Source organism: Idiotropiscis lumnitzeri, chromosome 8 (genome assembly GCF_059441095.1).
Source record: "Idiotropiscis lumnitzeri isolate Australia: NSW breed Sydney's pygmy pipehorse chromosome 8, RoL_Ilum_1.0, whole genome shotgun sequence".
In the NCBI taxonomy this organism is placed as follows: domain Eukaryota; kingdom Metazoa; phylum Chordata; class Actinopteri; order Syngnathiformes; family Syngnathidae; genus Idiotropiscis; species Idiotropiscis lumnitzeri.
In genome coordinates, this window is record NC_142398.1 from 16,826,169 (window position 1) to 16,837,984 (window position 11,816).

Genomic DNA, 11,816 nt, shown 5'->3' on the forward strand with positions numbered 1-11,816 from the left:
AACCTAAATAAGTGTCAACGGTGTTCGACATGAAAGAGGAAAAACAGAATAAAGTGGAGATTTTTGCATATTTTGACAAAGAGTCTAATTGACACAAGAACCATCACGCTCGATGTCATGCGAGACGTAAACAATTTTGGTGGCATTTTTGGGGACGTGCTTTTTGCGTGCGTGTGTGTGTGTAATGCCCCCACAGAAGGGTACCCGTGATGTGTGATAATCATTGAACCATAAATGACCGAAGAAAGAGTCTTGGCTTCTCAGTACAGCATGTGCAATAGAATTAATTAAATAGCAATTACAAACAGCAAAAAATTTGACCAAGCAGGTTATGCAGTAACTTGACAGGCATGCAGCTGCTGTGAAAGCATTATGGATAATGACTACACATGACGGGAGAGTAAGAAGTTTTCATTCATTTCGGCTGTATTATAGAGGGTGTTTCCACCGTCTGGACATAAAGGAAGTCGTCAACTACATACTGTGGATGTAAAAAGTCCTGAACGCCGTTCAAGTCCCATTTTTTTGCGATATAAAAAATAAATCATTTGAAAACCTTTCAAATGAACATCTGAGACCTACAACATGAAGAATTTAATAATAATAAAAAACATGACATAATAATGTTGCATAAGTGTGTACACCCTCTTATAACAGCTGTGTTGTGTATTAACCAATCATATTCAAACTCATGTTGCATGAGAGTTGCCACGCAGCTGCCATCATTTGAAAAGTGCTTCGAACGCAAAATGAAGTTCAGCTCTTTAAGTAGTAGTTTGCTGACATTTTTTTTTTGCTTTCTTGCAGAAGCTTGAAGGTTTTGTGCTAACACTTATTTTGAATAGTTCAGAATTCCTTCCATCTTGAAAAAGTTCTACATGGAAAAAAAACTGCCCCAAAGTATGACGCTGTCAAAACCATGCTTCATTGTACGTTTGGTGATGGTGTTCTTTGGCTGATGCACAGCTGCATGCTGCTTGGGTTCTTACCAAAACAAAAATACAGAACACACTGTACTACTCCAGTCTGATTGATTTTCACGTATATCACTTTGTTTGCAGTAACGGTTGTTTTGAAGTCTTATTCAGATAAAGTTAAGTAAATACTTGGAAGTTATGGTTGCCTCCCAGAGAACAGCAGCAAGTGAAACAGAAACGTATGTGGCAGAGTTGAACGCGTAAAGGGCCGTGAAAGCATTTTGGGGAAAACTAGAGTAACATGAGTGATGAGGTATCTCGACTCATTTCGCATGACACACGAGAATCCTTATCTCCGCCTCATCCGGCCCATCATCGCGCTATCCAGGCAGGGCACATTCTGCATGACACTGGAATGTGCGTGAAGCAGCTGAGACATGAAAGCTTGACTCGCTTCCAAAAGGAAGCTCTGATTGGTCCACCGTGATGTTAAAGAGCAATAAATACCGTAGTTTGTCGGCGAGCGACAAACACGCCTTTGCGGTTAATGCCAGCTATGATGTACATAACAAACCTACACACATCCACACCCAGCTGAGGCATCCCACACGCTGCGTACAGCCACACCACTACAACACTTGTTCATAAACTGTGTAAATACACACGTTATCGTCACATTCTAACCCCGAGAACATGATCCCATTGAATGTAAATAAACTTAAGCAAACAGTTGGTGCAAATATATTTTATGTCTTCAGATCAGCCAGTTCATTTCTTTCGCTTCCAAATAACTCATTTGGACAAATTATTTTTGACATTGACAAAAGGATGGGAATTAAACTCAGGAGACCAAAAAAAATAATACAATGGGTCCTCAATTAATAGTTGCAACATACATTTCCAGGTTACAAAGAACACACAACGGACTTATCATTGGATTGCTTAATATCTATCGCCTCAAAGTGTTTTTCATAGAAATATTTGCAAATGTAAATAACAGATCAGCGGTTAATTGATAAAATATCAAAGAGTATATTCTCAATGACTTAAGGCGTCCAGTAGCTGTGCAAAAGTCTTAGGAAGCTTTATGTTTGTCGTTTGCTACAACAATCAGGCGTACCGACAATTCATAGCGCTCATTCGGTAGAGGTTGAAACTTTACCAAACAAATATGAGTGACTCACTGAGCTGCCAAAAAGGGGCAATCAACCAACAAAGCTTGTGCCTACCTAAGACCTTTGCATAGTACCAATATTTCTAAACAGTGTCTATATAATATGATTTAAAAACAAAAACATGACTCGAACATGGTCACCAGGCAGCAGACGCATGTTTAAGGGGGGGGGGACGTCTTTTTTCACAGGACAATGCTGTAGAAATGAAACTGCGCCGGTGTAAACAGCGGACAACCTGTACAACAGTAGAATTTACTGTCCGCCTCAGTTAATCCAAATCCATTCATGTCTAAATCACTTACAACAAAAGTGAGTTGACCCTGAGGTGAAACAGTCCAAATTGTCCCCAATTAGCCATTCGGCTAGTTATGTGTTACAATCGTGGAGATTTGTTGAAGTAGTATAATCACTGTCACTCTCTTTCTTAAATGGGCACTGGCAGGTCAATATGGCACCACATGGCAAACAAGTTTCTGAGGGTCTAAAAAAAAATCAATAAAAATGGTAGCTCTTCATCAGGATGGCTGAGGCTATATGAAGACTGCTAACGGCCGCAACTTAAGCAGCAGCATGGTGCCTGAGACAATACAGATGTTAAACAAAATAATGAAAATTATGGACTCAATGTTTGTTGCCAGTGGTTTAGATATTGAAGGTTTTGTGTTGAGCTATTTTGAGGACAGAAAATATTCAGTTATACAAGCTGTACATGGAATACTTTGCATTGTGCCATTTCGTCATTGTCGCATGAAAATATAAGAGTTACCAAAATGTGACGGGTGTACTCACGGAATACTCTAAAATTGACTGTCGGACCTTCATCTGTTTCCCACACGAAGATTAGTGAATCACTTATCTAAAGACTCGACTCTGCAGCACCTTTTATTCCTTTCTTTTAAAATGGTTAGAGAGCACATCATCAACGGTGATCCTTGGGCACCTTCGAAAATTTAATCTGACCCAACTTTTCTCTGAGGGTGCGAGTTTTACATCACATTCCAACACAGCTCTGCGCTTCCAAACAGTGTGGAGTGTAGCAGACTCGGGTTCAGAATGCATTTTGGAATGCACCTTTGATTCAATATTCAACCCTATAAACTCGCCTAAATTCACCGCACTTGACTTGTGCACCATCTGTTTATCGAGAAGCAACTGGCCGCCTTGTGCTTTTTAACCGGTACACTGCTCGCCAAAATCAGTTGGCTGTTCTGCAGTATATGTGAATTCTGACACACAAGAAAAAAAAAATCAGGGCGGTACTGGAAGGAAGAAAAGGGGCAAAGCAAACAAATGAGGTGTTTCAGGTCACATCATTACAGCTGTTTCATGAAAGTACGGTGTCAAAGTGTCATTCTGGAAAAAAAAAATAATAAAAATCTACTAATGCTCTGGGGGCAAAATAACATGGGTGTAAATATTAGAACATGGTAACCGGTTTAACCAAAAGTCATTAAAAAGATGGCAGGTGGATTTCATGACATTCCTTTCTCCAAAACTCATCCGCTTATCTCGCACGGAGGCACTGAAAGTAACCATTCAACAAAGATGATTCTCACAAGTGACACCAGGGAGGCTTTTTCTTCTTTGCGCTTTAGCTGCCGAATCCAAAGATGCCCTTGATGTAGCCGGTGAGGCCACCCTTTACCTTCTGCTCCACCTTGTCATCCAGAGGCGGGAAGGCCACGTGGTTGAGAGCCAGGTCAAAGAAGAGAGGCTTGCAAGGGATCGGCTGGAAGTCGGGCGGGAAGTGAACCAGGTTGGGATGTTTCCCCACCAGGGACGGGTCCAGGCGGAACGTCTCTAAGCGGTCGCACAGAGGCTGGAGAGTGACGAGGACACCGTTACCGTGACAACAATCGGCTGATTCGAGGAAAGTACTTCTTGGGACATGTCCACACAAAACGCAGGGAGTGTTTAAAAGCCATAATATTCAGCTTTTTGTTTTATTTTGAATTTATTTAGCCACCTTATTCCAGAGGGCACTCATGGAGAAGCAATTATGTGATTTCCCATAAGACACTGAAAGAAGAATTTGGGTATTTGTTACAGCGCGTTTCGTTTCACAGAGCGTTTTATTCATCTCTCTCTCTCCTTCCTTCCGCCCCTCCCGCAGACGTAAATTATTTTATTCTACTGATGAGTATGGAGGAGGATGGACTTGACACCTTCATTGGTCCAATGCGACGAGTTCGGTAATTTCAAGGGTCAGATGTGACAAGAATGGATCAAATCTATTGATGGCTTGACGCTCGTCAGTAAAAATCTCGAAATAAACGGCATCCCATTACCAGCCAAGAGGTTCAAAGTAGGGAAAAAAGTAGCGGCTTGTCGTCTGAAAAATACACTAGACTTAAGCCGGTTCCTCTTACCGTGCTGTCTTTGATGGGCTGTGGGGTGGGAACGTCAACAGTCTCGCCAGTGTCTGAAACAAACAAGCATATAGTAAGGTTTGCTCCCTCAGGCAGCAAAAAAAAAAAAAAAAAAAAGTGCGCAGCTTTGAAAGTCCTCACCTAAAATGGCTGCCGCTTGAAGAGAGTATTTTTCTGCATTGACTTTAGCAATGAGCTCCTGAACAACAGGGAGATCCTGTCGAGGTCGCGGAGTAGGTCAATGACAAAATTCAAAGGCTCCATGGAAGCGTACAACAGTAATGAAGGCGATAATAGTAAGAAATTGTTGCTGCCGACCTTGAGGCTGTTGTTCATGCTCTTGGATTTCGACTGCACCTCCTTGGCGTACTTGAGCACCCTCTCATAGAGCACCAGAGCCTCGCTCCACTTCTTCACCAGAACATAGGACTGGGCAATGTAGAAACACCTAGAAGGGAAACAAACATTATCAATATCAAAGGGATGCGATGTACGTGTACATGTGAACAGTGGCTGACCTGTAGGCTTTGTAGGCCAGCGTCTTGAGGGACACCTCTTTCTGGAAAGCGTGGTCGTCCTCCAGGCCCTGCAGGGAGGAGAGTTCAGCCAGACTCTGCGGGGACACCAGAGAGAGCGGTTACGGATGTCACGTCTGTGCACGGACGCTGATTATGTTCCATGTCCACACACTTGCCTGCAGGATGATGTCATAGAGACGGATGAGGTCCTGTGGACGGGGCCCCCTCTTATTCTCATCCCCCTCGGGCTCCTTCAGCTTGGCCTGCAGCGTGTGTGCCATGCTCTCGTTCCTCTTCACCAGCGTGCACAGCTTGATGTAGCTCAGGTAGCTGACAGACGACACCAGCGGCTTAAGCAAATATTTGACTTCTCAGCACATCTATGATCAAAATTTTAAACTATCCATATATCAGTCAACACCTGATTAACATAATCATGAAGTCATGGGGTTAAAGATCAGACTTGACCGCAGTGTTGTTTTGGGGCAGTGGGAAAGTCACATCTTACAATAGTGGCTGGTTTATCAAAATAACAATTTCACCATGAGATATGCATTTAAATGTTTAATGGGATTTTTTTTTGTGCCATATTTGTACTGTTTGCTATACAGAACATCCAATTTATCCTGCTTGTGTTAATTCATTAGCAACCGACATGCCGCGTCACTGCTGTTGTCACGCTATTCAAGCAGCTATCGCCATTCCAACTTCACTTGGCCACCTTGTCAGAAACTGTACTGTGGTAAACCACAATTAAGAAACTCCCTTTGCAGAATAATATGTACTGGAGAAAACTATTGATGGATTACACAAAAAAGGTGGAACTTGAATAGAGCAACGTTGAAACAGTATCTGCGTAAATAAATAGGTGCAGTAGATCTCAATGAAAACAAACAAAAAAAAAAATCTACCTGTGCAGGAACTGCATGTTGGACACTTTACCATTATCAGCATCAGAGCTTTTCTCTCGCTGTTTCTATGAGCACAAGTAATAAACATGACGCACGTGATTTATGGACTTTTTAAGTCATAGTAACGACTTGCACTTGAGAAAGACCAAAGAAACGCCACTTCAAGTGAAATAATCATACCGCCTCAGTCTTGAGCTCCTCTCGCACCGCTTGGATGGTGTCGCGGCACTCGGCCAGCAAGGTCTCATAGAGATGCTCTTTGGTCTCCTCATTGGCTGCCTTCTCGAGAGGGAACAAGGATAATAATATCTACCATGCATCCTTACAAGTTGAAGGTGATCAAGCCGGCCATAAAAAAAATAAATTAATTTAAAAAACAGACGGTTTGTGCGCATCTGCAAGTGGTAAGGATGCTTGTCAAGTTTGCAGAATTTATATTTCCTCTAACTTTTTGTCCAATCTTTTTGATCAAAAGTTATTGTGCACATTTTAATTCCGGTCCTGGTTGTGCCTTTAAACAAGCAGAATGAATCAGGACAAATGCCTTGACAAGCGCTGGAATTTGGGAGGCAAATGTCCAGCTGTACTGCTGGTGTGTTGCTCAACACCCGAATTCAAAGCCAACCACACCAAGCCTTCTTGAACTCAAGTCATTTAATTCCGAGACTCCAAGCAAGAATGTATAGTTGGTGATGAAGGTGAGAAGGAGATGGCGGTATGTGGCCCAGCAGGCTACTGATGCATTCTTGCCCTCTACAGCAGTAGAGTGCAAGTCATTATCAATGACGCATTGTTCTTCACCTTACAACCACGTACAAACCCTTGCATTATTCATCTAATGCAACTATAAAATCAAAAAGACGCCATGTGACTGAAAATAGGGAAGGTCGACAACTACTTTTTAAAGCAGTCAAATGAATGACAATTTTTGCAATTAGAAGTGATGAGGGAGATGAGAGGTGCACCTCGGGGGTGACGATGGTATTTAAAGTCCCGCACTTGCGTACCAACACCTTGCTACGCCCAGCGGAACCGGCTCTACTCGTTTTCCACATTCTCTGTGGTTGAGGAGGGCTGCGTGTATGCAGACAGACGCATACAATGTGAGTCGACGCGGAGCACGTACGGGCTGATGACTGTGTAAAAGATAAAACATGAGATCCTCCGACTCTTGCATCTATACCGAGTGCGCTATGGAAAAAAAATCTTTCTGGATTTGAAGTCAGATCTCAAGTATATCAAGTAAACGCCAATACTATTATGTCTTCACGCACACACAAACTGGGTGTTGTCCTGCATTTACGTGTGTACTGATATGCTCAGAATGTAGTTGTACGAAGAGCGGCGCTAAATGCCAGAGGGCGTGATGGGAGTGCCCAAGAGAAGTGCTTTGCGACAAAACCAACAGGAATGACTGGAGGTGGTTCCGATTAGGCAAGGGAGACGGGAAAGAGGACAATGACACCCTTTGAACGTTTGATAAACTACATCCAAACACTTTCACACAAAGGAGAATTACGCAAAAGGCCATAAAGTGTCAAAGTCGACAGTAGAACTGACACTGGTTGACTTCCATGTTGTCCTAATTTCAAATAAATTTCCCTAAATAAATTAATGTACTGTAATTTATTTGAGGCTCAAACTGTAACCATTAAAAAAAAAAAACAGTTGTTCTAGCATGCTTTCACGACCTAGCAAGTATATAAAGAAGTTCACTATAGTTTAAGAAAACTAAATAGTTAAGTTAAAGTAATTACGTTTAAAGTATCGAACAGACACGTAATGGAGAGGGAGCAAAAAAGTTTTTGCAGGGATGATAATGTCACCAAGTGACGCTTTAAAGGTGCCCTTTAAAATCATTTACTGATTGGTGGGCCGGTTTCACTTCCGTTCGTGGTTGGCTGTTGTCCTCGGCGTCATCAATTAATTGACACCCACATCATGCCAAACCCATTGTGAGAACTCATTCCACTGATAGGTGGAGTGGTTTCACGTCGTTCCTGATTGGCAGGCCAATCATCTGTCGCCACCTGTCGGAGCTGGGATCAATTAAAGTGCAGCTGTTCTGCTTGACCCGCGGACTTTATGACATTTTGTAACTGCTGAGACAGCAGCTTTGACAAAATTTTGTGAATACTATCTCATCGTTTTTAAACCCTTTGTAATATACCAACAGACTCCTACTTAAAATTGTTAACTTTCATTGTTTTTTTCATTGTTATTTTAGGTTTGAGAGAAAAATATTTCACATCTGAGGCTGAGCATGTCCACACGTTTCTACGGTGCAGTAAGGTCTACAGAAATTGCACCCTTAACTAACGCTGCACCTTTTAATATGGTGTGCCTTATGTTCGCGAAAATACGGAAAAGAAAATTTTAAAACGATTAGAAGCCAGAGCAGTACTGACCTGAGCAATAGCAGCCTCATTGTCTGCTAGACCCAACAGGAAGATGCGGGCCTTGTCGATCTTGACGGGCACACTCCTCCCACGCCACTCCACCTCGCTCATGGTGGCCGCCTGCTTGGTTCTTGCCTGAGTGATCAGGGTCTGGGTATGGAAGAGCAACGGCCGCTGGTGAATTTGAGAGCAGTGATTCTTTTGTTTGAGAGCAACATAAACGTTTTCACCTCTAGTTTCTCAGCCATCATGCCTCCGCCTCCTCCTGTCAATCTCATCTGCATCAAGTCATTGATGGCGTTCTGGTCACCTGTCAGAAAAAGACCAGAGGGGTAATGATTAGTTTAAAAATACAATCTGTTGGTTATTTTCACCACTGTCTAAGACTCTTACCTATATTGTAAGCACAGTATCGGATGTTCGGCGATATTTCGTCTACACGCTGACGATATAGCGCTTCCAGCTCTTCGGTGAATGCACTTGCCAGCTTCTCATAGATGGTCCTGAATTATTGTATTCATTTCACTACGATAAATGGAACACATTAAATTGAACATGAGGGAAAAAAAAGGGAAAGGGCCTCACTTGCACTTGTTGAAGGCTTCCATGGCACACTTCCACTTCTGCAGTTCAAACTCTACCATGCCAGTCAGGTATGATGTGTAGGCCTGCAGTTAAAAACAATATCCAACATTAGAGACTCTGGACAATGAGGAGAAATAATAAGCAGAACCACAGGTGGTCAATAAGATTGTAATACGCTGTCAGTTATTTTGCGAAACCGGAATTGGGAAAATCTTCACATGTGTGCATTGTAAATAAGTGTAAACATTGAAATGATTTAGAAACCAATGAATGGAAGGTACTCTGAGGGTGTGTGCATGTTTTACTTCTTTTTGAAGACTTAAACTTGATGCCATTCCATCAATCATTGATTTAAACAAAGACGACCAGAAGCAGAATGGCAAGCATTTGAGCAGTAGAATGATTTATAGTAAATCTAATACAATCTGCCTACATCGTCATTGCTGTAATTCTGACCATTAAAAAACAAAAACAAAATAAATTTCAAATATAAATTAATTAGAACATTTTTTTAATATTGCTTTTAAATTACAAATTTTAAAGCATTTAGACTGAAAACTAAAGAAGCTACATAATAATTTAACATTCAATGAACATACACTGACATTTAAAAAAAATGAAATAGATGGACATTGAAAAACATTAAAACAATTTTTACTAAACATTACAACAAATGTAAAACAGTAACAGGTGAGCCATGCTTTGGGATGTCACTTTTAGATTACAGTAAGTGGCAGTACAAGGCAAAATGGCAGACACTTTTTTGGGGGGGCTGCAAAGAACATACTGTAAAGCAATTTTGTAACTTGACTTTCCCTTTTAAAAGGATGTACTTTCATTACTGCTCTAACATCATCTCTATCAGTGGTGTTTATTAAAAAAAAAATAATAATAATAATAATTAAAAAAAAAGCAAAAACGATCCTCAGGTTCGTGGAAATGTTGTGGAAAATTTATCATCCTGAAAAATGTTTTAACATGATAGGGCTACACACAGCGTTATCAGGAAAGTCTTGAGCGTACCTGCGCTTCAAGTTTGGTCTTTGCATCAACAGAGGGGCTCTCGCATAGCTTCGCCAGCTTCTCACTGTGCTTGGCAGCTTTGCGGAGCCGTGCCAGCAGGTGGAAACGCTTACGCGGCTCCGTGTTGGCCTCCTGCTTCAACTGCATGGCGTAACTCCATGCACGCTCTGCTTCCATCAAAACCAGCAGCAAGTACCTAAAAAGGAGGAAAGCGTTGCCTTAGCCTGAGGGTATCGATAAGACATTAATGCTCTGGAGATCCCAGAGTGCAATTTCATTTTCACCACAATTATTACCCAAAAATGCATCTTTGGTAATTTCTCTTTGCCAGCGACATACAGAAACAGTCAAAACCATTAAATGGTCTTTTGGTAAACAGGCTTTCACTTGTATAGCGCCTTTCCACCTATTAAAGCCCTCAAAGCGCCTCACACTGGTGTCACGTCTACCTGCTGATGACATACCATCAGGAGCAACTGAGCTTCAGTATCTTGCTCAAGGATACTTCAACGTGGTCACAATGGGCGGGGATGGCTCCTGCAACCTCCCGGTTGGGAAACATCAAATCTACCAATGAGCCGGCCCGATAAATGTAAATCTACTACTGCAGATAGACGGTTCACTTGTGGATCCACTGGTCGCCAATCATATCTCAGAAATTAGGAATTGCCTTTCTGACAATCTTTACCTGCTGTCTGAAAGCATCTCAACTGTTATTTTTTTCCCAACAAACTTGTGCCGGTTCCCCATCTTGAATCCAAGAGTCTTGCGGAGACGACGCAGTCTACGAGAACAGTAGCCCCTGCAAGCAGGTAGAGACAGTTTTATGACAGGAATCACAGAATCATGTTTAATCTTCTTACATGAATAATTCCAGTGTTGCGAAACCAGACAAGAGCTTACCTGTATCTTTGATAGTCTCCATGTCTGAGACCGTGCAGCTGTTGAGACTCCTTAATGATTTGCAAGACTGCGATTCACAGTTAAGGAACTTTATCTTTACACACACATGCACGAAAGTTCCATTGATTTTTACACATACCACGTGCATCCCCCATTACGACAGTATTTTACAACAGTTTCGTGTTGCTATCACGATACGCGTGTACTACATAACCCGAATAACACGCTAAATCCCACACGCACGCGCAATCACTCCTTATATGTATATGCCGCTCTCAATAATTTTAAGGCGAGTTGGCAAAATAAGTTGAAATGTCTGCTAGTGACAGGCTTCAGTGTGACACGTAGCCTAACGTCGATAGCCTCCGACCCACGTAGCTATTAGGCTAACGTTAGCTTCTGGGCTTGGCGGTCTGGATTTAACATAAACATGCAATATACAACGCTACAAAAAGATACTTTCAAGTCCAATTCCTCCGCCCGGTGAATTTTCTTTATTTTCCTCCAAGGAAGAAGCTTTCGCTTCGTATTGCTTGACTGTGGTCATTTCTAAACGCTAGCAAAACTGAGCACAAGCGCCGAGTGCAGACACGCTGAACTATTCACGAATGGACCAATGACGGTGCAGGGAAGGCGAAAAGCCATCTGGAAAATCTCGCGAGTTTTCCTCGTCTGCGCGTCATTCGGATCCTCGGCCCCAGTAGGCGCGTCGAGTCAAAACGGCCGATATGATTTTGGAATTGGAATTTTTGGTATCGGAGGGGTCGGTTTGACTTTAATTATTCATTTATTTATGGAGACATCTAAAGGAAATAATCCATTTTCCCATCAAATATTAACTAAACAAAATCCAGAAATAAATTAGAATAAATTTGAGTGGAGAATGAGAGCCAGGCCTTGCATTCCAGCATCAGTCCGTATCCTCATAAACGCACTTCTGACACGATGGTCAAAATTTCCCAGAAATGGAATTGTGAATACTGTGTAATAACTGTATATTCAAAATGGTTTGAATG

General features: G+C 41.9%; 1 protein-coding gene across 1 annotated transcript; it reads right to left on the minus strand.

The window, feature by feature from the left end:
• Nucleotides 1-1,646: 1,646 nt before the first annotated feature.
• Nucleotides 1,647-11,674, minus strand: srp68 (signal recognition particle 68). The gene is made up of 16 exons (XM_088302780.1): nucleotides 11,260-11,674; nucleotides 10,801-10,867; nucleotides 10,586-10,699; nucleotides 9,898-10,093; nucleotides 8,875-8,957; nucleotides 8,683-8,792; nucleotides 8,520-8,599; nucleotides 8,299-8,439; nucleotides 6,071-6,169; nucleotides 5,891-5,955; nucleotides 5,156-5,309; nucleotides 4,980-5,074; nucleotides 4,780-4,909; nucleotides 4,603-4,678; nucleotides 4,462-4,514; nucleotides 1,647-3,911 (listed from the first exon to the last, which is right to left on the minus strand). Exons 1-16 carry the CDS (start codon nucleotides 11,345-11,347, stop codon nucleotides 3,684-3,686), a joined length of 1,779 nt encoding a protein of 592 aa, XP_088158906.1. The 5' UTR covers nucleotides 11,348-11,674; the 3' UTR covers nucleotides 1,647-3,683.
• Between the last annotated feature and the right edge of the window lie 142 nt (nucleotides 11,675-11,816).